We start from the raw sequence: 27,989 nt of genomic DNA, 5'->3' as shown, positions 1-27,989 counted from the left end.
GATGGTGGGGTGTGCAAACTGAGCATGCGCGGCCTGAGATTGGGAGGGCCAAGGAGAAGGAGTTGCTGGTCGGAGGTGAGGCGGGGGCGGTGGATTATGTTAATAACGTCGCTCGTGGGGGTGGGGGAGGGGAAGGGATATTCGTGAACATCTCATGGGCCTAAAGGGGTTGGGTAGAAAATGTTAAGGTTATCCCCCTCCCCCATAAACTCGGGGAGCAGCGGGTTCCGTCGCCCAAAGGCGTCCCGGAGAGTTGAGTGCATGCGCAGTCTGGACCCCAGACTCCAGGGAACAATGGGGACCCCAGGGAACAATGGGGACTCCAGACTCCAGGGAACAATGGGGACCCCCCAGACTCCAGGGAACAATGGGGACCCCCCCCCCCCCCAGACTCCAGGGAACAATGGGGACCCCCCAGACTCCAGGGAACAATGTGGACCCCCAGACTCCAGGGAACAATGGGGACCCCCCAGACTCCAGGGAACAATGGGGACCCCCCCAGATTCCAGAGAACAATGGGGACCCCAGGGAACAATGGGGACCCCAGACTCCAGGAAACAATGTGGACCCCAGGGAACAATGGGGACCCCAGACTCCAGGAAACAATGTGGACCCCAGACTACAGGGAACAATGGAGACTCCAGGGAACAATGGGGACCCCCCCAGACTCCAGGGAACAATGTGGACCCCAGACTCCAGGGAACAATGGGGACCCCCCCAGACTCCAGGGAACAATGGGGACCCCCCAGACTCCAGGGAACAATGGGGACCCCCCCCCCCAGACTCCAGGGAACAATGGGGACCCCAGACTCCAGGAAACAATGTGGACCCCAGACTCCAGGGAACAATGGGGCCTCCAGGAAACAATGTGGATCCCAGACTCCAGGGAACAATGGGGACTCCAGGAAACAATGGGGACCCCCCCCCCCCCAGACTCCAGGGAACAATGTGGACCCCAGACTCCAGGGAACAATGGGGACCCCCCCCCCAGACTCCAGGGAACAATGGGGACCCCCCCCCCCCAGACTCCAGGGAACAATGGGGACCCCAGACTCCAGGGAACAATGGGGACCCCCCCCAGACTCCAGGGAACAATGGGGACCCCCTAGACTACAGGGAACAATGGGGACTCCAAGGAACAATGGGGACCCCAGACTCCAGGGAACCACAGGGACCCCCCAGACTCCAGGGAACAATGGGACTCCAGGGAACAATGGGGGAAGCATTTCAGTGCGACACCAGGGCAGCGAGAGGAAGGGGGACACTGAATGGGCGCCACCCTCTCCTGGATTGGCTTTCATTATTCCTTCCTCAACATCAGATTTAAAAACAGTCATTGGCGGTACAGGACTCAGGGACGGTTGGGATTAAAGAGTAAATTTTGTCCTTTGCCCTCCCGCAGGAGGGATATGGCGTGCAGCTGAACAAAATAACGTGACAGCCATTCGCTGGTTCATTCCTCAGGATTGGGGGTAGGGTGGGGCAATGCCTTGACAAGTCAAGAGCCAGGCTGCCCTTTTCATTTTGGGTTTCAAACGGAGCTTGGCAATTAACTCGGTTAACATCAACTGGTACATTCTGCGTGTCAATCAGAACCCACTTGCCAACCAATCAAAATACTCTTCCTTTGAAGTATGAATTGTTGTTTGCTTTACATTTGGTCTTATTGCGAATTGTCCTGATGAGTGCAAAACAATAACATTTGACGGAAAAATTGCTGTTTTTTCCCTCCTGCAATGCTTGAGATATCGAAATATTGAAAGTGGGAGTGGGGATGAAAAATGGGAAATGAGTCCTCAGTTTTCAATTAGTGAAGAACGGTAGTGTGCCCTGAAGGAGAATGGGAAATTAGTACAGATACAATCAGTAACACAGGGCACTGGGGGAGGGGTGTGTGACTAAGTGACCGTATGAGGGAGCTAGATTAACATCAATAAAGATACAGTCAGTAACACAGGGTGCTGGGGGAGCAAGAGGGATTACTGAGTGACAGTGTGAGGGAACTAGATTAACATCAGTGCAGATAGTAACACGGTACTGGGGGGCGGGGTGGGGGGGGGAAGAGGTGTTACTGAGTGACTGTGGGAGAGTTGGATTGGATACAGTCAGTAACATAGGCACTGGGGGAGAGGGAATACCGGGTGATAGTGTGAGGGAGCGGGATTAACATTAGTACAGATCAAGTCAGTAACACAGTGCTGGAGGCGAAGGGGGTTACTGAGTGTATTATGATTCCAAACCAGACCCAACAGTGGTAGGATACTGGACCTCAATATTGTATTTTATTTTTTAAAGACTGTGAAAAGATCGATTAGCTCCAGGAGTGATTGCATGTAGAAACAGGGCGTAGTTATTTTAAAACAAAACTTTATTATGACTACAATATTAAACTTTTTAACTTCAAACCTGAAAAGAACTACTTACAGGTACACCTTAACGGTACTATTCAATTTCCCAATAAAAAACAACAAGAAAATGCACATACAACTCTCAATTCAGCTTAAACAAGCAATGCTGAAATTGATACTTTCATTACAAAGCAGATTCTGGCTCTTGTGAGAACCCCCTCAGACTCTGTCGTAAGGTCTTCACATGGCTGCTTCACTTGGGTTGTTACAGTCTTTTCCTTGTCTCCAGACAAGGCTGCTCTGTTTTTTAACTATTATCACCTTTATGCTATATCATTGGGAAAGAAAACTGCCTCTCTTGTGATCACACAAGCTTGTCAGGTCAGAGATGACTTCCTTTCAGTTTTTCCCCCAAAATACTAACTTTCTAATGCTTTTCAAAATGGCTGTGTCTCTCTGAGCTCCACCCAGCACTGACCTCATCTCCTCAAGATGAAAAAACAGTATCTCTGCAGGTAAGATGAAAATTCATTAACTCTCTAGGGACTTCCCCAGTCAAGCCACACCAAACCCCAGGCTTTTCACCCTTACATTGCCCACCACATTTGTAATCCAATTTTCTAAAATCTTCCAATCGTTTCAAGTGACAATGTGATGGGGGTGAACCCAGTCAGAGTCAGCCACTTTCACGAGAGTGAGAGAGAGGAACCAGTGAGTGTGGAACTGAACCCAGTCAGCGTCAGCACCTTCAGGAGGGAGAGAGGAACCAATGAGGGTGGAACTGAACCCAGAGTCAGCACCTTCAAAAGAATGAGAGAGGAACCAGTGAGTGTGGAATGGAACCCAGTCAGAATCGGAGGATGGAAAAACTGGAGGAAAGGTGTGGAGTTTATAGCACAGTGAGTTGGGGCCTTTGGCAGACAGGGATGTTCAGCTGTCTGGACTAAGGGACAATGTCACTTGGAAACTAGAATTGTCCGTTGCAAATTTGTAACCAGTACTTCTGTTGAAATCCTTTTGCAGGGTAATAGAAGGTGAGGATTTGCAGGTAGAAAGCTCAAACAAAACATCACTCAACCAGCTCACAGCCTGAAAATACATTGCACCATTCACAGCGGGAGAGACCAGACGCAAGTTGTGTGTGGGGAAGAGGTTTCAACTGATCGTCAAACCCGGAGACAAGTACACCAGCACCATGGAGAAACCGTGGAAATGTGGGGACTGTGGAAAGGGATTCAATTATCCATACCAGCTGGAAACTCATCGACGCAGTCACACCGGGGAGAGGCCGTTCATCTGCTCCGTCTGTGGCAAGGGGTTCACTCAGTCGAGCCACCTGCTGACACACCAACGGGTCCACACTGGGGAGCGGCCATTCACATGTTCAGTGTGCGGGAAGGGCTTCACTCACTCGTCCCCACTCCGAACACACCAGCTCATACACACCGGCGAGAGGCCATTCAAATGCTCTGACTGCGGCGACAGCTTCAAGAGCTCTGCCGAGCTGATGAGGCACCAGCGGGTCCACACTGGCGAGAGGCCGTTCACCTGCTCCGTCTGCGGGAAGGGATTCACCCAGTCGTCCGACCTGCTGACCCACCACCGGGTCCACACCGGGGAGAGGCCGTTCAGCTGCCCTGTCTGCGAGAAGGCCTTCACGCTGGTCGGCAACTTACTGCGACACCAGCGGGTCCACACTGGGGAGCGGCCGTTCATCTGCTCCGAGTGCGGGAAGGGGTTCACACAGCACTCCAGCCTGCTGACCCACCAGCGACTTCACACCGGGGAGAGGCCGTTCACCTGCTCCGCCTGCGGCAAGGGGTTCGCTCAGTCCTCCAACCTGCTGACGCACCAGCGGATTCACATGTGACGGTTCTGGGCGGATTCGGCTGCGTTCCCTGCTCCTGGGTTTTCATGTTGCAGCATGGGAATTCCGAAACAACGATGTAATTGATGAATTTTCCAATTGCATATCCTGGCTGTAGTTGCATCTGTCACGGTGTAAGAATGTACATACTGGAAGCTATATAGTCTGGAAGTCGAGTCGGCCTCTGTCGGGTTTGCCGGCCCTCTCTTTGTCCGATCACGGAGGTTAAAGTCAGGGGAAAAAGAGATGTGGTCAATTCAACTGTGCAAATGAGCACTTGAGTAGAAATCGGTATGAAATGTCTGTGAACTGTGTGTGCCTCATTGTAAAGCAGGATGTGGGCAGTAGAAAGACCAAAGGTCTGGAATAATAACAGGGCAGCAGGAAGCAGTGTCCATGTTATGAATACGTTTCGTCACCAAGGCACTGGCAGACTGGATTGCATGAAAGATATTTGGAAACTTTTTTGTGGGGTTCACATTGTGGGCAGGATTGGTGCAAAGATATGTACACCTGGCCAATGCTGATTGATTGTGTGGAATGCTCCTTGGGGTGGGGAGGGGATGGGGGGGGGGTCTTGTAACATGGTGGCTGGGAACACGTTTCACCTTCGCTTCGAGGCTCGCTGAGTGCGCACGTCCGACAGTCAAAACATCCAGACCATTGAGATCAAGGCACACAGTGGTTAGTACTGCTCACAGCACCAGGGACCCGGGTTCAATTTTGTGTGGACTTTGAACGTTCTCCCCCTGTCTGTGAGGATTTCAGTTGGATGCTCCTGTTTCCTCCCACAGTCCAAAGATGTGCAGGTTAGGTAGTTTGGCCATGCTAAATTGGCCTTAGTGTCCAGGAATGTGCAGTTAGGGTTATGGGGATTGAGAGGGGGGAGTGGGCTGGGTTTTCTTTTGGAGGGTTGGTGCAGGCTCAATGGGCTGAAAGGTCTTCTACCTGTTGAGATTCTGTGGTTTACACATCCAGTTATGTGGGCAAAAGCCACAACGGTAAATCTTTCACACAGCCCCCAGCCTCGCACTTCAATCTCTTTCTTTTATCCCAGAGTAAGAAAGATAAAACTGGCACTGCCCCATTCACCCCGCGCCACTGTCTCCTGATCTCTGCTTTAACTCAGCCAGGAGACTAAACAAGGAGACTCACAACACCCAGTCTAGTGGAGGCGAACCACGCTCCCGGTCATGATCAACCCCGGTACCCGATTTTATGCTGACTGGCCAATTAACGGCCATCTTACTCATGCACTGGAAATGGTTGAGACGTGCCATGGAAGGGAGGGAGGGCAGGTGCCGAGAACAGGAGAGGGTCCCGCAGGGCTGAGCATTTCTTATCTTCTCCTTTGGGATGGGGGTGGGGGGCTAGTGAGGGTGCGGGGACAGCCTTTGCGAAGCTGTCTCCGGGAGCTGCTGACCGATTTAAGGTGGTCTCCATATCGAAGAGAGACCGAATGTAGACTGGGTGATCGCTTTGCTGAGCACATTCAGTCAGTGCGCATTCAGGACGCTGACCTTCCCGTTGCTTACCATTTTATCACAAAACCCTGCTCCCATGCCCACATGTCTGTCCATGGCCTGCTGTAATGTTCCAGTGAAGCTCAAGACAAACTGGAGGAACAGCATCTCATCTTCTGGTGAGGCACGCTACAGCCTTCTGATCTCAACATCAAATTCACCAACTTCAGATGATTAGCTCAACTCCACCCAACCCCTTTGTTCTCATTCCATTTCATTCTTTTTTAAAATAAATTTAGAGTACACAATTCATTTTTTCCGATTAAGGGGACAATTTAACGTGGCCAATCCACCTACCCTGCACATCTTTGGGTTGTGGGGGTGAAGCCCATGCAAATACGGGGAGAATGTGCAAACTCCACACGGACAGTGACCCAGAGCCGGGATCGAACCTGGGACCTCGGTGCCGTAAGGCAACAGGGCTAACCCTCTGCACCACCGTGCTGCCTAGCATTTTAACTGTCTTTTACCTTTTATTTCTTTATATAGATTTTCTCCCCCCACTCTTTCCCCCTATCTTATCGCCCCTTTCCTTTTCTCCCTTTTGCTTCCCCTTTCCCTCATTTTTTCTCGTTTTATCTCTCTCCCATCCATGTCTCCCCCCCCCCTCCCCCGCATCCACATCTGTCACATCTTACCATCTGATTATAGTTTCTCTGCTGTTTGGCCTTTCACATCTTTTATTCTCTCTGGGGATTGCCATTAGCACTCTCTTCCCTTGGTTTCTGTGGCTATCTTTCATTCCCTCACACCACAGTATAATATCTTCCATGTTCTATGCCTTTTAGCTTTGAAAAAGGGTCATCTGGACTTGAAACGTTAGCTCTTTTCTCTCCTTACAGATGCTGCCAGATCTGAGTCTTTCCAGCATTTTCTCTTTTGGTTTCTGGATAGAAGAGGCCAGTTAACCTGGAGTTTGAAAGCTTTAACGCAAACTGGATCGGGGAGGATTCAGTTTCACTGGGGTATTTCTAACGTGAAGACAGCGCAATCAAAATAAATCACCGGTAAAGTTTAATTCTTGGTCGATGGGTCCTGCTTGATGTTATTCTCTTGCTCGTTAGCAATCGGTGTGCTATTCAGTTTCGTGTGATTTTGAATCATGCTTCAATAAAATCAGTTGCCGAATATTGGAATCCAGTACCTCTGCCAGTTGTTATTTATCCCGTTCATGTGTGAATCCCCGTAACAATTCATGCATTGCAGCGTCCGGGGCCGAATAATGCTCCATTCCGATAATTGGTGTTTGTTTCTGCTGTTGTGACTCGCGGACCCCGAGGCTGGAGTTTAATATTCTGATCAGGCATCAAATGAACCAGCCCCTTGCTTGAAATACATTCTGGGAAGAGGTTTGTCTTTCCCAGCCGGAGTGCTGAGCGTCACTTGGCTGGATCCAGAAAGGACAACCTATGTGTGTGAGGGGGGAGAATCATACAGCAGGAACAGAATTTCAACCTGGCGCAGTTCCCAAGGGTCACACAGCAACAAACAGAAGCCTGGGCAAAGATTCTACGCCTCCCCGGTGGGTTCTGAGTCCAGGGGGAGGGATGGGTAAAATTTCATTGATGGGGTCTTGCAACCCCCCCCCCCCCCCAAACCCAAACACAATTTTTACAGTTGGACGGGCAGGGTCTTTTCCGGGGGGGGGGGGGGGGGGGGGGTTTACTGGGTTACGGGGATTTGGTAGAGACGTAGGCTTCAGGGTGCTCTTTGTAAGGGCTAGTGCAGACTCAATGGGCCGAATGGCCGCCTTCTGCACTGTAAATTCTATGATCCTCACTTTTTGGGCTGGTTGGAACAGAATGCCAAACAAAACGTTTCACCCTCGGTCATGGCTGGGCTGGGGCCTCAATCTGAAGGCCCTTTCAGATTTGCAGTGCCCACCCATGGGAAACCTGAGAGTGCCACCCTCCTTCCTTGCCTCCCCCTCTCATCAGGCCCACCTCCCCGACTCCGAGACTGCCCTCTTCCCCCACCCCTCCTGTTCCTCTCCCAGGGCATCCCCTTAACCTCCCGCCCTCAGGACCCCTGGTACACAGGCCCTGGTACACAGGCCCAGGCATGGTGTGGTGGTATCTCTCCGGCCACTGCGGCCTGTACCCGGGCGGAAGTCCCGCCTGCTGCCAGTTGACGCTTGATTGAGTGTGAGACGGTCGACGGGCCTGTCAGTATCGGCGGGGATGCTCGCCAACCTGAAAACTCAGGCCTCGGCCTTTCTTGCCTCTCTTCACAGCGAGAAGCTGTGAAAGTTGAACCTGTCGTCTGAGGGTGCTTTCAGAAAACCGAGAGCTCTGAAGACGGGCGGGGGGCTCCGGCGACGGGCATGCTCACCCCCGAAATATCAATGGTTAGCTCCGTGAGAAAGCAAGGACGGGGACGAAGGATTTAAGAAAGGTAGCCCCCCCCCCCTCCCCCGTACTTCCCACAGTTCAAACAGGGCTGAGCAAATGCAGACTGGGAAACGTGTCTGGCAGGCACGAGACAATGCAGGGTCTGACTGACGCAGCGAGCATGGGAGGGACAGAATCTGTGAGGAGCTGCCCCGCCAGCCAACTCGCTAAAACCAAATGGCGTGAGTGTCCGAAGGGAAGAGACATGCTGAGGTTCACAAAGTATTGCGAAGAAAAAGGCACAGGGCAGTTGTGGGTTTTCTTTCCTGTTTCATGGGATGTGGCTGGACTAGAATTTGTTGCCCATCTCTAATCGCCCCTTGAGAAGGTGGCATCACTGGAAGCTTCCTCCTTCAACTGTTGCAGTACTTGAGGTGGAGGTTTACCCACTGTGCTGTTCGGAACGGAGTTCTAGAATTTTGCCCCAGCGACAGTGAAGCAATGGTGATAAATTTCCAAGTCAGGGTGGTGAGTGCCTTGGGGAACCTCCAGGTGATAGGTTTCCAGGTAGCTGCTGCTCTTCTCCTTCGAGATGGCAGTGGCCGTGAGCTTGGAAGGTGCAGCCAAGGACTCTTGGCGAGTTCCTGCAGTGCATCTTGTAGATGGTACACATGGCTGCTACGGTGTGTCAGTGGTGGAGGGGGTGAATGTTTGTGGAAGAGGTGCCAATCAAGCCTGTTGCTTTGTTCTGGATGGTGTTGAGCTTCTTGAGTATTGTTGGAGCTGCATTCATCCAGGCAAGTGGGGAGTATTCCATCACACTCCTGACTTGTGTATAGTTAGCAGGGGAGTCACGAGGTGAGTTGCTGGCCTCTGACCTGCTCCTGTAGCCACAGTCCAGTTCAGTTCAATTCAGATGTTGATTGTGGGAGATTCAGTGATGGTAATACCATTGAATCTCAAGGGGCGATGGTTAGATCCTCTCTTGTTGGAGATGGTCATTGCCTGGCACTTAGGTTGTGCGAATGTTACTTGCCACTTGTTACTTGCCCAAGCCTGTATATTGTCCAGGTCTGGCTGCATTTGCAGATGGACTGCTTCAGTGAGAAGTTGTGAATGATGCTGAACATTGTGCAGTCATCTGCAAACATCCCCACTTCTGACCTTATGATGGAAAGGAGGTCATTGATGAAGCAGCTGAAGATGGTTGGGCCGAGGACACTACCCTGGGGAACTCCTGTAGTGAGGTCCTGGAGCTGAGATGATTGACCTCCAACCACCTCAACCATCTTTGTTTGTGCCAGGTATGACTCCAACCAGTGGAGGGTTTTCCCCCTGATTCCCATTGACTTCAGTTTAGCTAGGGCTCCTTGATGCCGTACTCGGTCAAGTGCTGCCTTGATGTTAAGGGCAGTCACTCGGACATCACCATTAGCATTATGCGCGTTTGTCCATGTTTGAGCCACGGCTGATGGTGGGGAGTAGATTGACAGGACGATAATTGGCTGGGTTGGATTTGTCCTGTTTCTTGTGTACAGGACACACCTGGGCAATTTTCCACATTGTCGGGTAGATGCCAGTTTTGTAGCTGTACTGGAACATCTTGGCTATGGGTGCAGCAAGTTCTGGAGCACAAGTCTTCAGTACTATTGCCGGAATATTGTCAGGGCCCATATCGAGTACCTTCAGCTGTTCCTTGATATCACGTGGAGTGAATCGTATTGGCTGAAGACTGACATCTGTGATGCTGGGGAACCCTCGAGGAGACTGAGATGGATCATCCACTCGGCACTTCTGGCTGGAATTTTTGCAAATACTTCAGCCTTGTCTTTTGCACAGGTGTGCTGGGCTCCTCCATCATTGAGGATGGAGAAATTTGTGGAGCCTCCTTCTCCAGTCAGTTGTTAAATTGTCCACCACCATTCACGGCTGGATGTGGCAGGACTACTGAGCTTAGATCTGATCCATTGATTGTGGAATCGCTTAACTCTGTCGATTGCTTGTTGCTTATGTTGTTTGGCACACAAGTAATCCTGTGTTGTAGCTTCACCAGGTTGACACCTCATTTTTCAGTATGCATGATGTTGCTCATGGCATTCTCTCCCGCACCCTTCATTGAACTAGGGTTGGTTCCCTGGCTTGGTGGTAGTGGTGGAGTGGGGGATAAACCAGGCCATGAGGTTGCAGGTTGTGGTTCAATGCCGTTTTGCTGCTGCTGATGGCCTACAGCGCCTCATGGATGCCCAGTCTTGAGTTGCTAGATCTGTTCGATGTCTATCCCATTTAGCACTGTTGTAGTGCCACACAACACGATGCAGTGTATCCTCCATGTGAAGATGGGACTTTGACTCCACAAGGACTGTGCGGTGGTCACTTCTACCAATACCGTCATGGACAGATGCATCTGCAGCAGGCAGGTTGGTGAGGATGAGGTCAAGTATGTTTTTCCATCTTGTTGGCTCCCTCACCACCTGCTGCAGTCTCAGTCTAACAGCTTTATCCTTTATGGTGGTACTACCGAGCCACTCTTGGTGATGGACATTGAAGTCCCCTACGCAGAGCATATTCTGTGCCCTTGCCACCCTCGGTGCTTCCTCCAAGTGGTGCTCAACATGGTGGAGTGCTGATTCACCAGCTGATGGTGGATGGTATGTGGTAATAGGCATGAGGTTTCCTTGCCCATTTTTGACCTGATGTTGAAGGCAGCACCCTCCCGACTGCCACCTCTGAGACAGGACATACCCAGGAATGGTGATAGTGGCGTCTGGAACATTGTCGGTGAGGTATGATTCTGAGAGTATGACTATGTCAGGCTGTTGCTTGACGAGTCTGTAAAACAGCCATTTCAACTTTGGCACAAGCCTCCAGCTGTTAGCAAGGAGAACTCTGCAGGGTCAACAGCTTTGTCACTTCCGGCGACAGGTTCGATGCCGGGTGGTCCGTCTGGTTTCATTCCCTTTTTGCGGTTTTTGTTGGGGTTGAATACAACTGAGTGTCTTGTTTGGCCATTTCAGAGACAACCGCATTGCTGTAGGTCTGGTGTCATATGTAGGCCAGGTAATGTGGGCAGATTTCCCGAAAGGGCATTAGTGAACAAATGTTTTTTGGTTTCTTGGTCATCATTAGACTTAATTCCAGGTATTTTATTGGGTTTAAATTCCACTATCTGCAGTGGTGGGATTCGAACCCGGATCGTTACCCTTAGTCTCATGGATTACTAGTCCAGCAAGAATACCATGGTGCCACCGCCTCCCCCTAATAAAGCATAAGGTATTCTGGACTTTATGAATAGGGACATAGAGTACATAGGGGCAGCGCGGTAGCATTGTGGATAGCACAAATGCTTCACAGCTCCAGGGTCCCAGGTTCGATTCCGGCTTGGGTCACTGTCTGTGCGGAGTCTGCACATCCTCCCTGTGTGTGCGTGGGTTTCCTCCGGAGGTCCTCCGGTTTCTTCCCACAGTCCAAAGATGTGCAGGTTAGGTAGATTGGCCATGATAAATTGCCCTTAGTGTCCAGAATTGCCCTTAGTGTTGGGTGGGGTTATGGGGATAGGGTGGAGGTGTTGACCTTGGGTAGGGTGCTCTTTCCAAGAGCCGGTGCAGACTCGATGGGCCGAATGGCCTCCTTCTGCACTGTAAATTCTATGAAAGTAACAAGGAGGATATGCTCAACTTGGAATAGACACTATTTACAATATGTATTAATGACTTGGATGCAGGGGGCTGAAGCTAAATATGCAGTTGACACTAAAATTGGTGGGAAAATAAGTTGCAATAAGGAAATAAGAACCTTGCAAATGGATATAGACAGGTTAGGTGAGTGGGCCAACATTTGGCAGGCGGGGATGAGTGTGAGTTTATCCATTGTGGTCAGAAAAATGGAAATGCAACTTGTTATCTCAATGGGGAGAAACCTGAGTGCAGAGGGATCTGGGTGATCCCAGTGCATGAATCACAGAAAACCAGTGTTAAGGTACAGCAGTTAATAAGGAAAGCAAAATGGAATTTTGGCCGTTATAATGAAAGGAATAGAATATAAAAGTAGGTAAGTGTTACTGCAACTGCACAAGACATTGGTGAGACCACACCTGGATTACTGTGCACAGTTTTCGTCCTATTATTTGACAAGGGATGTAGTTGCATTGAAGGAAGTTCAGAGGAGGTTCACTGGATTGGTTCTGGAGATTGAGCAGCACGGTAGCACAATGGTTAGCACAGTTGCTTCACAACTCCAGGATCCCAGGTTCGATTCCTGGCTTGGGTCACTGTCTGTGTGGAGTCTGCACGTTCTCCCCGTGTTGATGTGGGTTTCCTCCGGGTGCTCCGGTTTCCTCCCACAGCCCTAAGATGTGCAGGTTAGGTGGATTGGCCATGCTAAATTGCCCTTAGTGTCCAAAAAGGTTCGGTGAGGTTACGGGGATAGGGTGGAGGCGTGGGTTTAAGTAGGGTGCTCTTTCCAAGAGTCGGTGCAGACTCGATGGGCTGAATGGCCTCCTTCTGCACTGTAAATTCTATGATTCTATGAGGGGGTTTGTCTTATGAAAAGAAAGTGAGCAGTTTAGGCCGTTACTCTCTCGGGTATAGAAGAATGAGGGGAGATGAAATTGAGGTATATAAGATTATAAAAGGTATGGACAAAGTAGATGTAGAGCAGATGTTTCCTCTTTTGGAGAAATATAGAACGAGAGGATAAGAGACAGCAGATTTAAAACCGAGATGAGGAGAAATTACTTCTCTTAAAGGGTCATGAGTCTGTGGAATTCACTACTGTGGTGGATGCCGGGACTCTGAGGAGGAGATAGACAGATTTTTAATTAGTAATAGAACATACAGTGCAGAAGGAGGCCATTCGGCCCATCGAGTCTGCACCGACCCACTTAAGCCCTCATTTCCACCCTATCCCTGTAACCCAATAACCCCTCCTAACCTTTTTGGTCACGAAAGACAATTTATCATGGCCAATCCACCTAACCTGCACATCTTTGGGCTGGGGGAGGAAACCGGAGCACCCGGAGGAAACCCACGCAGACATGGGGAGAACATCAAGACTCCCCACAGACAGTGGCCCAGCAGGGAATGGAACCTGGCGCTGTGAAGCCACAATGCTATCCACTTGTTGAATGGTTCGAAGGGTTATGGAGAACGGGCAGGACAGTGGAGTGGAGGCTGAGAGGATATAGGTCATGGTCATATTGAATGGCAGAGAAGGGTTAATTGGGCTGGTTTAGCTCAGTGGGCTAGACAGCAGGTTTGTGATGCAGAACAAGGCCAGCAGCGCGGGTGCAATTCCCATACCAGCTGAGAATTCTGAATTCTCCCTCTTGACCCGAACAGGCGCCGGAATGTGGCGACTAGGGGCTTTACACGGTAACCTCATTGCAGTGTTAAGCCTAATTGTGACAATAAAGGTTAAGAAGAAGAATTGCCGACTCCTGCTCCTAGTTCTTATGTTCTTAGCCCTCAGGAGCAGACAGACCTGGGTGTGTAGCGCATAAATCATTCAAGGACAGGTTGAGAGAACAGTTCAAACGAGCAGGCATCCTGGGGCACTGAATACAAAAAAACAAGGATATTATGGCTGGAATTGTTCTCCTGACCGTTGGCAGTGCCACCCTGGCACCTCGGCAACCTTGCACTGCCACCCTGGCAGCTTGGCAGTGCCATCCAGGTGCCATGTTAGTGCCAGGATGATAATGGCAGCTGGGCAGTGTCAAAGTGCCTGCATTCCAGGGGGAGGGCCAGTGGGCCACCCTGCACTGATCCTGAACAGCTAGGGGTCTCCGATGGCCCAGGAGACCCCCCGGGTGCCGTCCTGAATGGTCCACGTTCGTGTGGACCAGCACTGAGGCTGCCAGCTGTAGCCTCACTGGGGAGGCCGGTGGATCCCGCGATGCTGGTGGATATCTGTGTGCACTGGGCGGACCCACCAGTGAAACTGGAATTGCCTCTGGTCACAACTGACCCTGGAACATGATTTCATGCTGGCTGGCCAATGAACAGGCAGCCGACGTGAACCGCGCGCTGGGAAAGGCTGAGCGCTGCCAAGAGGAGGCGGGATGAGGGTGTGAGCTGGGAACAGAGTAGTGTCTGGTACGGGTGGGGGAGGGGAAAGTGTTGGATATCTATCAGGAGTTGTTGGAGGCGGAGGAGACCCCGATGGAGGAGCTGAAAGACAAGTGGAAGGAGGAGCTAGGTGGGGAGTTAGAGGAGGGTTTGTGGGTGGACACCTTAAGCAGGGTTAATTCCTCCTCATCATGTGCCAGGCTCAGTCTAATACAGTTTAAGGTGGTACACCGGGCACACATGGCGGCGAGGATCAGCAAGTTTTTCGGGGTAGAGGATAGATGTGCGAGGTGTGCGGGAAGCCCAGCAAACCATGCCCATATGTTTTGGGCATGCCCGAAGCTTGGAGGATTCTGGCAGGAGTTTGCCAGGGCAATGTCCAAGGTGCTAGGAACGCAGGTGGTGCCGAGTCCAGAGGTGGCGATCTACGGAGTGTCGGAAGACCTGGGAGTTCAGGGAGTGAAAGAGGCCGACGTTCTGGCCTTTGCCTCCCTGGTAGCCCGGAGGAGACGGATCGTTTTAATGTGGAGGGACTCAAAGCCCCCGAGTGTGGAGACTTGGGTCAGTGACATGGCTGGGTTTCTCAAGCTGGAGAAAATAAAGTTTGCCTTGAGGGGGTCAATGCTGTGGTTCTTTTGGAAATGGCAGCCGTTTGTCGACTTACGCGGGGAAAATTAAAATGTCGGCAGAGGCAGCATTCTGAAGAGGGGGAGGCGGGTAGGTGCAATATGGTTAAGGGATGTACAGAAGGGGTTGGGTGGGAAATGTCTAGTCTACCATGTTGATGTTTATGTTATTTTGTTATAAAAATTTTGCAATTACTTCAATAAAAATATTTAAACAAAAAATAATACTGTTTATTGTCACAAGTAGGCTTACATTAACACTGCAATGTCCTCGTGTCGAAAATGTGTCGAAAATCCTCGTGTCGCCACATTCCAGCGCCTGTTCGGGTACACGGAGGGAGAATTCAGAATGTCCAAATTACCTAACAGCACGTCTTTCAGGATTTGTGGGAGGAAACCGGAGCACCCGGAGGAAACCCACGCAGACACAAGAAGAACGTGCAGACTCCGCACAGACAGTGACCCAAGCCAGGAATCGAACCTGGGACCCTGTCGCTGTGAAGCAACAGTGCTAACCACTGTGCTACCATGCCGCACCTCAGTCTCCAGACACAAATTTTATTTCAACCATGGTGAGTTCATTCCCGGCCCTGGGTTGATGTTGAAGCCAAACCGTGAAGGCCGCCTGGCTAATCAGCCCGTCCACTTCTAGGAAAAGCAGTCAGGCTGCTCAAAACTGCATTAGCCCCTTAAAGGACTAAATTTCCTGTTTGATTGTCAGTGGCTATGCTTCCAACTCTCGCGAGTGCACGGTGATGTTGGAACGAGTGCGTGATGTCTACTCGCATGAATTCATGAGCTTCTATGTTGGGTACACCTGCCCACCCCAGCGATGTAAAACTCTGGCTTCTGTTAAATGTGTATAAAACACTGGTAAGGCCCCAACTGGAGCACTGTGTTCAGTGATGGGCAGCACTCCTCAGGAACGATGTGACAGCATTAGCACGAGGGCACGGAAAAGATTTCAAGTGAATGGCTCCTGGGATGACGAGGAACTTCAGTGATGGATCGGAGAAGTTAGGCACTGTCCTCCCAAGGAGGGAAGGCGGTTGAGAGGAGATTTGACAGAAATGTTGATAACCACGAGACGACAGGGAGGAACTGTCCCCATTTGTGGTAGGATTGAGAATGAGAGGGGGTTAGATTTAAGATTATCGGGAAAAGGAGCTACAGCGACACGAGGAAAACTGTTACACTGAGCGAGTGTGTTCAGGTTAGGATCTGGAGTGCACTGCCTCGGTGTGCAGTTGAGGTCAATTCAATCGAGGCTCCCAAGAGGGAATTGGATCAGTATCCAAAAAGGAAATGCGTAGAGGGCGACGAAGGGTGTCGGGGTTGAGGGAGGGTTGTTATGAGAATTGCCTGCTTCAGATGGCAGGGTAACAGTAGGCCAAATGGCCTCCCTCGGTGCCATTAACATTCAGCTAATTGATGATTCCGAAAGAACTTGGAGACGATAACGTGCATACCCCAACCACCTCCCACCTCAAGTCCCCTCCAAGTCAGAGATTTAATATAGCGCTTGCCTAAGCCTAATGATGCTGCAACAGCCCCAGGGGCCTGTGTGTCAAGGCAAGAACCAACCTGCTCCTGGATCAAAACTGCAGACGAGACGTCAGGTGTCATCGATGCTTTCTGTGAGATGGGGCTTCCTCACTCCCGAACACCTTCCATCACTGCTGAAATGTGACATTTATCCTGAATGTGTGGCCAGCCGTTAAATTTGTTAATTCGTTATGTTCCCTGTACGCCTCCAGGGCCTGGTAGGTGTGTAGGAACCACAGCCCAAGCAAGTGCTACACACAGTTTGTCTCCTTGCTTGACTCCTAAATGATCGTCTTATGGACTGACCTCATTAACACTACACCCTGTATGCTTCATTCGATGCCGGTGATAATGTGTCCATTGTGTACCTTGTGTTGCCCTATTATGTATTTTCTTTTCTTCCCTTTTCTTCCAATGTACTTAATGATCTGTTGAGCTGCTTGCAGAAAAATACTTTTCACTGTACCTCGGTACACGTGACAATAAATAAATCCAATCCAATTGATGAACAATTACCATCAGAAGCTGTTCGGGGGAAATCTCAATGAAACATAGTGAAATAGGCAGGAGGACACCATTCGGCCCTTTAAACCTGCGACCGGAAAATCGTGCCGGACCGGTGTCGCGGGCCGTCTCATCGTCATCGTCGATTCTCCGGGACGGCGACCGGAGAACCGCCGCCAGCCACGTCGACGTGATGTGGGGGGGGGGGGGGGAATCAGGCTCTGGGGGTGCATCCACGATGGCCAGGCCCGTGATCAGGGCCACCAATCGGCGGGCGCACGCGATCCGGGGCGGGGGGGGCCGCCCTTCTTCAGAGCCAGTCCACTGTATCGTTCTACCATGCTGCACGGCGCTGGCGCGCAAGCTGTTGCCGCGCGCATGCACGGAGCCGCGGCCGGCCGCCGCTCGCATGCGTGGACCTGCAACAAGCCGTGCAGGGCCACGTCCGGCAGCTGGCACAACGCAGAAGTGCTGTGCTGGCTCCCTGTAGGCAACAGAATCGCTGGGCGAAGAGGCCCGTTGACGCCGGAATGAAAGAGAGAGAGAGGGGTGTGTGTGAGAGAGAGGGGTTAGTGCCTGTAAGAGAGGAGGGAGGGGTTAGTGTGTGTGAGAGAGAGATGGGTTAGTGTCTGTGAGAGAAGAGGGGGGGGAGGGGGTTCGTGTGTGTGAGAGAGAGATGAGTTAGTGTGTGAGAGAAAGAGGGGATAATATGTGTGACAGAGAAAGTAGATAGTGTGTGTGTGAGAAAGAGGGTGATTGTGCGTGTGAGAGAGTGAGTGGTTCGTGCGTGTTCGTATGAGGGAGAGGTTAGTGCACCCGTGTGTGAGGGAGGCGTTAGTGTGCCTGTGTGTTAGGGAGGGGTTAGTGTGCCTGTGTGTGAGGGAGGGGATAGTGCGTGTGTGTGAGAAAGGGGTTGTGCGCCTATGTGTGAGGGAGGGGTTAGTAAGTGCGTGTGTGTGTGACGGTGGGGTTAATGCATGTGTGAGGGAAGGGTTACTGTGGCTGTGTGTGAGGGAGGGGTTGACGCCCATATGTGAGGGAAGGGCCAGTGTGTGTTTGTGTGCGATGGATGAATTAGTCCCTGTGTGCGTGAGGGAGGGGTTGATACATGTGTGTGAGGGAGAGGCGTTAGTGTGTGTGTGAGAGAGGGGATAATGTGTGTGTGTGAGTGACAGAGAGAGTGGCTAATGTGTGTGAGAGAGAGAGTGGTTAGTGCATCTGTGGAGAGAGAAGGGAGCTAACATTTCGAGTCTGGATGACTCTTTGTCAAAGTTTTAAAAAAAAATGTTTTTATTGGTTTTCGTTAGTTTATATCAGTGTGTATGGAGCACGCTGGAGAGCACAGTCGTACAGTAACAAATATAAGACATAACAATAGTTGAACCCTAATCTACCGAACATACTTAGAATTTCCATCTCAGGGCGGGGGGGGGGGGGGGGGGGGGCGGGCGAGGGTCGTTCAGGGTGTGTTCAGTGTGCATATATACCTTTGTTCCGCCCTGGAATCTTTTGACCCTGGTTTTGGGTCCAACCTTTGCGGCTGTGTTTTCGACCTTCCATTGTCTGCCTTGATGGTTTTCACCCCCTTCTCCCCGCCCCTTTCCTCCCCACTTCCTCCTTCCCTTGTGCCCCTGGCACCTGTGCAGTGCCAACCTGGTACCATGTCAGTGCAAATATGGCACACTCGCAGTTCCATCCTGGTACCATGGCAGTGCAAATATGGCACACTGACAGTGCCATCCTGGCACCGCAGGGATGCCAGGCTTGCACTGCAAAGGGAAATTCCAATTGTGGACTAACCTGGAGAGAAACTCCCCACGGCCCAAAAAAATAACTCCGGGCGGGATTTAATTAAATTGGAACAAAGTTCCACAGCGAATGTATTTAGCCATATATTACCCGGTGCTTAGTCAAACTGCTTTTCGGCTCAGAGTGGCTGTTCGACTGCACCCTTAGTCACTTTTCTGGGCCCCTGGGAGTATCTCACCGGTTTAGCCCATACTTAGAATTTTTTTCATCACTGGGGAGCTGAACGCAGAAATCGGGTCGCCATTTTGAAAGGGTGCCCTGATCTCGACGTGAACTTGTGGGCCCCCATAACCCCCACTCATGGACAATGTCACCCCCCCCCCCACACACTGAGGCATTACCCCACAACGCCCAAGTGAGGGCACCCTACTATGAGGTCCCAGGACCCCCCCCCCGTGCTGTTCTTTGTATTGCTAAATTCAGGATGGTTGGCGTCGTGTTCAAAAGACCACAAAATAGCTTGAACAAAGCTATGAATTTATTAACACTACTGATTTAGATTCGACAGTACTCCTAAAGGCAGTTGATTTACACAGTTGATTATTAACATATAAACTACACTCATCCACAACTATTCTTTATACTGATATGAGCTATGATTTGCTCTTACTCACACTATCTCTACTTCTGACTCTCTTTAGCTAACTCCTGCACATTCTCCCCCACAAGGTTGAGCATCAATTGTAACTCCCTCTATTCTGGAAATTGCATTAAACCTTGCAGTTCTTACATTTATAATAATACTCCCCCCACAACCTTTTACAGGTCCCGGCTTCCAGACACCCCACCCATAACACCGCTCCCCATCGCCCTGAGGCCCCTTCTTACCTGCCCTGTACCCCCCCACCCTTCATACCCCCCTCCATCCTCCTTTCATGGGCATGGCCACCCTCGGGCCCTGACCCTTGGCAGTGCCGATCTGGCACCCAGACATCTTTGCATTGCCACCCTGGCAGTGCTCCAAGTCCCCGAGGACATGGCACAAGTGCCACAGCATAACCTTTTTGAGGTGGAGCCTCCTGTTGCTGTCTGTCACCTGTTCGAAAGACCAACGACGTCTGTACACCTTGGGTCATTGCTGACTTTAGCTGGTGATTATTGGTTTCTCGTCAATGCGGGATCCTGATTTCACCAATGGGAGCAACCGGTTAGATTGCAAATTGATCGGCACCTGGCGTAGTTTCCGATTTTGGCCCCTCCCACAATCTAACGGCCGTGTCACGTGTTCAAGCGAAACGGAGCTGTAAACCCGCACTCTTAAGTGTGAGGTTTTCCAGTGAGACACTCCCGAAGCTCCAAAGAAAAATGCCTTAAGTGTGATTGAATTCTTGTCTGGATCGCACCCAAACACCCAACGGAAATCACCCCGCAAAACACACCCAAAATGGGAGATTCACATCTGTGCTCCTTCATACCCCACCCCTCGCAAGGCACGTGGGTTATCACCCTGTAAAAAGACAATATGTCAGCAAGTAGAATTATCCATGTTTCTTCCTATTGATTTTCAGAATACCTGCAAGACATGATTACAATACGATTTGAAGAATAAATATTGCATCCAAAAGTGAGCAACTTGGCCTTAATCTAAATTTGATGAGGGGAATTTTACAACGTCAATAAAACAACTGAATGGATTTCAACACAAATGAGATTGGAGCAGTTGTATAAATAAATTAGTACAAAGATTGAAGCAGATTACTTGGAAAAATTAATGTGATTTAATATCTGTAACTAAGAAACACAGATTTTATGACATTTTAACAATTTTTAAATGGTGAATTGACTTGCACATCAATATGTCAGCAGAGTAAAGTTCAGTTCTTCATAGTCTGTTGAATTCTTGATGAGATGAAGCACTTCTCAGATGTTAAATTCTGAAGCAAAATGATTTGTTTCCACATTATGATGGCTTTTACAACTGGACAAGATTCTACTTTTTTTTTTAACAGTCCTCAGTTCAAAGAAATATTGTTCATTAATTTCCAAAAGAAAATGATTAATCTTGTCACATTAGGGATTGCTAGTCATATCCGTTCTTACCAGTGAGAGGCCTAAAACTGAACATTATTTCATTAACATATTTTAAATAATACATCCACAATGTTTTATTCTCATAATTATCTGTATTATTATTAAATACATTTCACTTCATTAGAATAATAATCTTCGGCATTTGTGATACCTTATGTCAATAACATGGAGACTAATATTCTCATAACACTTCTGAACTGTTTCAGCTACAATCTCAAGGCACGTCACTTCATCAAGTTCTTCTTATGGGATAGATTATTAGATTTATGGAACGGGATTCTCCGTTGGCTGACGGCAAAATCGGGAAAGGAGATTGGGCGGAGAATAGGTGTCGCCGCCAAAATTGCGGCAGGCACTGATTTATCAAATCCCGATTCTCCATCACCTCAACAGCGTCGTCAATGCGTTCCGGAACGCACGTACAGTAGTCATTAGCAAGCCCGGCCCAGTATTCTCCGGGGCCTGCGCAATTCTCTGTTTCCGATGGGTCGAGTTCCTGATGCCAAGGTTTACTTGTGCTTCTAAAAATCAGGTGGGGAGGCCCTGACAGGGCCTGGGAGGGGCGAGGGAAATGGGAAGAACAGTATGACTGTCCAGGGTGACATCCTCACAGGACTGGGGCGGTATCAACGCATGCCATCTTCCTGTGCACCCATCGACCACCCACCCTGTCCCCTGGTTCTGCAGTGTGACACCGGCCATATGGGTGCCCCCACTCCCCACCCCCACATGTCTCCCCCCCACCCTGGCTACAAACCCCCACCCCACCCCCCACCACCATCGACAACCCGCCCAGTGCCAGCCAACGGTACCCCTGGCACCAGGGACAGTCACCAGAGCCAGATGCCCCCATGGTACCAATCACCGATGTGGGAGGGGAAGGGACAGGCAGGGGTGGATCCCACAGTGCCAACTGGGGCTACCATGTAGACCGATGGACCTGTTTGGGCAAGGGGTATGTTAACATTTCGACCTTTCACCCCCTGCAGACGATGCATATTGGAATACAACCAGCAATGGTGGCCTTTCTGCTGGTCGACGCAGCCCTGGGGGATGGCCTGTGGCTGTACGAGTGGGCACTGCTCGAGGAAGAGGAGGAAACTGCAGTAGCGGAGCGGGCAGCAGCAGTGCATGCAGCAGCGGAGCGAGCAGGGCGGTGCATGCAGCAGGATGGAGAGCAAGCCGCCCAACAGGCCAAGGAGGAGGAGGTGCCAAGGAGGCGCCGCATGAGGCAACGCCTGTCATCCGAGGACCTGCTGGACTGGGCATGCCATCGAAGACTCCAGCTGAGCAGAGAGCCAGTGCGACACATCTGTCAGATGATGGCACAACAGGCATCATCAGGGTGTGGGGTAAGACACCCACTCCAGTGGCCGTTAAGGTGACGGTCTCCCTGATCTTTTACACAATGGGGTCCTTCCAGGCGCCGAGTGGAGACATGTCTGAGATCTCACAGACCTCAGTGCACAGTTGCAACTGCACCATCACGGAGGTCCTGTATGCTCAGGCAGATCAATACATCTATTTCAATATGGACTGAACCCACCAGGATGCCCAGGCAGTGGGGTTCTCTCCTATCGACGGTGTTATATTTCCACTGCTGGCATCATGTTATATTCCTTGTCTTGCTTTCCAAGATAGCCAGATATATAGGCCGGCATTCTCCAATCCTGCAGCCAAGCTCTGATGCCGGCGTGAAAAGCGGCACCAACCAACTCCGGCGTCAACAGTCCCCGATAATCAGGAATGCTCCCCTTCCTCGGGGTCTAGGTCAGCGCCGGAATAGTCCCTGCAGCTCTAGTCGGCGCAGAACGGCTGGCGCAAGTTCGCACATGTGCGGAACGGTCGGCATGATTCCATGTGTGTGCAGAATGGCCGACGTGATTCCGAACGTGCGTGGGTTCCCGTCTCCGCGCCAGCCCCTGGGCAATATGGCGGAGGCCTACAGGTGTCTGGCGCGGAGGAACATAGGCCCCCACGGAACCAGCCCACCCGCTGATCGGTAGGCCCCGATTGTGAGTCAGGCCTCCGTGGAGGCCCCCCCTCCCCCCCCACCCCCCCCCCCCCACCCCCCCCCCCCCGGGGTCAGATTCCCCCGCCCTCCTCCTCCAGGACAGCCCCCACAGACACACCTTTACAGGTCCCGGCGTGTGGGGACCTGAGCTATCCACGCCGGCGGGACCCGGCGGGCACTCGGCCCGTCGGGGCCGGTGAATCGCCGGAGTGGGGGGGGGGGGGGGCTTTCAATGGCCCCCGACTGGCGTGGCGGGAATCCCACAGACGCCCGATAATCAGTGCCGGAGAATCGGTAAGCCAGCGTCGGGGCAGCCCCTGGGGATTCTCCGACCCAGCGCGGGGTCAGCGAATCCCGGCCATAATGTTGACGAAGAATATAAGACTAAGAAGTTTAAATCAAAACTAATTTATTTGACACTACTCGGATAATAGAATAATAGTGCTAAATGTGTGATACAGTAATCATTAATCTCTCTAATTTACAAACTACACTATTAATTCAACTTCACACTATCCTTTTACATTGAAATTTACATCAGCTTCTCCCAGTTTGCCGAGAGCCACAGCCTTTTATATGATCACTTAATAATGCCATCTAGTTTTTATACACATGAATCTCTCTTGTTAACCCTTTACTACAATTGTACTATACATATCATTACATCCCCCTTTTTTTTAGACATTTTTGTGCATGACAAAAAGGAAAATATGCATAACGGTAGTACATGATACAGTGATATGTATAGTAAAGTTAACAAATGAGTTCAACAAAAATCTTTAAACAGTTGTTTCTTCACAAATTAAGTCTGCCGGGTTTCTTTCTGATTCTGGATGATCTCAATCCAGTCAGTGGAGGGGTAGATGCCTTTAACGGTTTCTGGAAGTCATCTGGTATCTTGGACGATGTTGTGGTACAAAATAAATTCTCATCAAATTATAGACTTGGAAATAACGTACTAGAAGATTGAACTTTCAGAAAAGCCTGATGATTTCTTTTAATGGTAGAACCGTTATTCATTTGAACAATGTATAAACGAGGTGCTGCTTGACATATGACCTTAGCTAGATCAGACCAGCCTCCAGTGGGAATATGAATTCTCACTTGATCACCTGGAATAAGTGGCTCCAGTGATTTGGCATTTTTATTGTAGTATTTCTCCTGAAGATTCTTTTGGTGTTGCATTTTCTTGATGACTGGCTGAAGATCTAGATCAAGTAGTCGAATACATGGAAAGGTTGTACACAATGCTCTGTTTGTTACCAACTGAGCAGGAGATAAACCAGTTGAAAGAGAAGTAGCTCTGTAATTCAATACAGCTAAGAACATATCTGAATCAGAGTCAAGAGCTTTCTTGAAAAGTTGTTTCACAATGTGAACATCATTTTCAACCTTGCCATTGGATTGTGGACAGAGAGGACTAGACGTTATATGAGCAAAATTGTATGCGTGAGCAAATACTGTCTATTCATTGGTATCATAGATATCATAGAATTTACAGTGCAGAAGGAGGCCATTTGGCCCATCGAGTCTGCACCGGCTCTTGGAAAGAGCACCCTACCCAAGGTCAACACCTCCACCTTATCCCCATAACCCAGTAACCCCAACCAACACTAAGGGCAATTTTGGACACGAATGGCAATTTATCATGGCCAATCCACCTAACCTGCACATCTTTGGACTGTGGGAGGAAACCGGGGCACCCGGAGGAAACCCACGCACACACGGGGAGGATGTGCAGACTCCCACAGACAGTGGACCAAGCCGGAATCGAACCTGGGACCCTGGAGCTGTGAAGCAATCGTGCTATCCACAAGGCTACCGTACCGTATCAAAACAAGGTCCATTGTCTGTCAGAATTTTGCAAGGAATCCTATGACGAGCAAAAATCTCCTTTGTAGCTTTAATCATGGATTTTGAAGTAGAATCAGACAATTTGGTCACTTCGGGATAGTTTGAGAAATAATTGATGATTAGAATATAATCACGACCATGAAAGTGAAATAGATCTATGCCAACCTTCGACCATGGAGTCTTCTCAAGATTATGAGGTGTGGGCAGCACGGTGGCCTAGTGGTTAGCACAACCGCCTCACGGCGCTGAGGTCCCAGGTTCGATCCTGGCTCTGGGTCACTGTCCGTGTGGAGTTTGCACATTCTCCCCGTGTCTGCGTGGGTTTCGCCCCCACAACCCAAAAATGTGCAGAGTAGGTGGATTGGCCATGCTAAATTGCCCCTTAATTGGAAAAAATAATTGGGTAATCTAAATTAAAAAAAAAAAAAGATTATGAGGTGTAAGTGTTTCTTTACTTGGAGTCATGCTATTAATGTCGTCTTGGAGTCATGTGAATAATGTGTACTAATGGTTGGTGATCTGTTTCGACCATGAACATTGGTAGTCCATAGACATAGTAATGGAATTTTTGTATTCCGGTCAGCAAGCCTAAACACTCTTTTTCTATCTGAGCGTACCTTTGCTCAGTGGCAGTCATGGATCTTGATGCATATTCCAAAGGTGCCCAACAGGAGTCATCATTTCTTTGAAGTAGGACTGCCCCAATTCCATTCTGACTTGCATCTGTGAAAATCTTCATTTCTCCTGCAGGGTCAAAGAATGAAAGGACAGATGCAGTAGTCAAAGCTGACTTGAGGTGTAGCCATTCTTTGTTGTGCTCTTCAGTCCAGGGAAATGATGTGGCTTTCTTGATAAAGTTACGCAAAGCTGTTGTTCTTGAAGCTAGGTTTGGTATAAATTTTCCAAGGAAATTCACAACGCCCATGAATCTCAACATTGCTTTCTTGTCCTCTGGGATTGTCATCTTCTGAATGGCAGCAATCTTATCATCGTCTAGTTGCACACCATCTTCTGAGATTTGATCACCCAGAAATTTTAAAGTTGAGATACCAAAGTTGCATTTGGATCGATTTAGTTTCAACCCGTATTTGTGTATTCTCTGGAAGACTTGCAGTAGTCTTGCCTAATGTTCTTCACGTGAGGAGGACCGTTTGATGATGTCATCAGCATACACCCAGACTCCATCTATGCCTTCTGTCATCTGTTCCATGGCACGATGAAAGATCTCAGATGCTGAGATTATGCCAAATGGCATTCTGTTAAAACAGTAACGACCAAACAGTGTGTTGAACGTACACAATCTTTTACTTGAGTCATCCAGCTGCATTTGCCAAAAACCTCTGGCAGCATCCAGTTTAGAGAAAATCTTGGCATTTGCCATCTCACTTGTAATCTCTTCACATTTCGGTATTGGATAATGCTCAAACTTGATGTTCATGTTCAAATCCTTCGGATCGATACAAATTCTTAATTCTCCATTTGATTTCTTGACGCACACCATCGAGCTGACCCAATCTGTTGGTTCTGTTATCTTGGAAATTATTCCAAGGTGTTGCATGCGTTCTAGTTCTTGCTTCAGACGATCACGTAATGGAGCAGAAGCTCTTCTTGGAGGATGTACCACAGGTTTAGCATTCGCTTTCAGGTTAATTTTTGTATTGAAAAGGAAGGGTACCCATACTTTCAAATACTTGAGGAAATTGAGTGAGGATTCTTTCAATATCTTCCTGCACCGGTGGAAGAGGTTTCCTGCTGACAGGCCTGTGCACCTAGTAACGAAGATCTATTGGATTCAACTAGCTCGAACCATAAGGATATTGGGCAGCACGGTAGCATTGTGGTTAGCACAATCGCTTCACAGCTCCAGGGTACCAGGTTCGATATCCGGCTTGGGTCACTGTCTGTGTGGAGTCTGCCCGTTCTCCCCGTGTCTGCGTGGGTTTCCTCCGGGTGCTCCGGTTTCCTCCCACAGTCCAAAGATGTTCAGGTTAGGTGGATTGGCCATGCTAAATTGCCCTTAGTGTCCAAAATTGCCCTTAGTGTTCGGTGGGGTTGCTGGATTATGGGAATAGGGTGGAGGTGTGGGCTTGGGTAGGGTGCTGTTTCCAAGAGCCGGTGCAGACTCAAGTGACCTCCTTCTGCACTGTAAATTCTATGATTCTATGAAATCACAGTGTCGTGATTTGTCACTAAGAGATAGCATGATCCTAAAGAAGGAATTTGTTACCATTGTGGTCACACAATTGGCAATCAGTTTTCTCAATCTTAGGACTATGACAAAATTGTGATAAATCATGAGTGTTTATCAAATTTGCATAAGCTCCAGTGTCCAGCTTGAAGACAATCTCGGAACCATTGACTTGTAACATTTGGATTCCGTGTTAATCGATTGTACTATTTGTGGAGTGGAAGTATCATTAACAGTTGTGTGGAACTTCTCAATAATTCCCACAAAGAAGAATCTTCTAAGTTATAAGCATCTCTATCATTATCAGTGTTGTTAATTTTGGAGATATCAACACTTGTGTTAAAACACTTTGTATATTCATGTGATTCTACATTAAGTTTGAAGATTTAAAGTGTGCCCCTTTTAGTGCAGTCAGCAAAGTGATGAAGGTTGCAACATTTTGAGCAAGTTTTTCCAAGTGCTGGGCATTTTTTATGTGGGTGGGCGTGACCCCAGCGTCCACACCTCATGGTGTTGCTTTCGTCATGCGCAAATTGTTTTTGCGCATGGGCAGAACGGTCTTCATCCAAATCGTGTTGTTTGTTGAAATGTGCTTATGTGGGTCAGGTATGCACATGCACAATATGGTTGCCATCTGAAACATGCATTTTTCTGAGCTGCGCCACAGATCCAACGCAAACGACCTCGAGGTGCATTTTCACGCCTTTTTCTTTTATCAGACTTTCAGAGTACTGGGGCTGGATTCTCCGCCGGCGGGATGCTCCATTTTGCCTGCAGCCCGGGGGTTTCCTGACGGCGTGGGGCTGCCCCACAATGAGAAACCCCATTGACTAGCCAGCGTAACAGGGTAAAACAGAGATGTGGCACAGCGGGGCAGAGAATCCAGCCTCTGATATTTGGATAATTTATTCACTTGACATATTTCAATAGCATCTTCTAATTTCAAATCTTTTTGCCTTAATAAACATTCTCTGAGTTTCTCATCTGTGATGCCAAAAATGATTTGATCTCTGATCATAGAGTCTGACAATATAGAGAAGTTACAGTTTGTGATTTGAGCCTGAAGTCTGTTTTGAAGCAATCAACAAATTCCCCATCTTATTGCACTCTCTTCCTAAAGATAAATCTTTAATATGTCTCATTAATTTGAGTTCTACGATGCAGATAAAATTTTCCAATTACAATATATTTCTTTTTATCTTCTTGCATGGAGAATTGAAAAGAGTTATACAGTTCAATAGCCTGTGGTCCAGCCATTGTTAAAAATAATGCAAGTTTTCTGTTC

At 49.3% G+C, this 27,989-nt stretch overlaps 1 protein-coding gene across 1 annotated transcript; it reads left to right on the top strand.

Annotated features, from left to right (window-relative positions):
- Positions 1-5: 5 nt before the first annotated feature.
- Positions 6-5,016, top strand: LOC119952216 (zinc finger protein 239-like). Its single transcript, XM_038775865.1, has 2 exons — positions 6-75; positions 3,372-5,016. Exon 2 carries the CDS (start codon positions 3,544-3,546, stop codon positions 4,216-4,218), a length of 675 nt encoding a protein of 224 aa, XP_038631793.1. The 5' UTR covers positions 6-75; positions 3,372-3,543; the 3' UTR covers positions 4,219-5,016.
- Positions 5,017-27,989: the final 22,973 nt, after the last annotated feature.

This window comes from Scyliorhinus canicula, chromosome 17, assembly GCF_902713615.1.
Source record: "Scyliorhinus canicula chromosome 17, sScyCan1.1, whole genome shotgun sequence".
NCBI lineage: Eukaryota > Metazoa > Chordata > Chondrichthyes > Carcharhiniformes > Scyliorhinidae > Scyliorhinus > Scyliorhinus canicula.
Note: the sequence above shows the minus strand (reverse complement) of the source record. Positions and strands in the feature narration are given on the sequence as shown.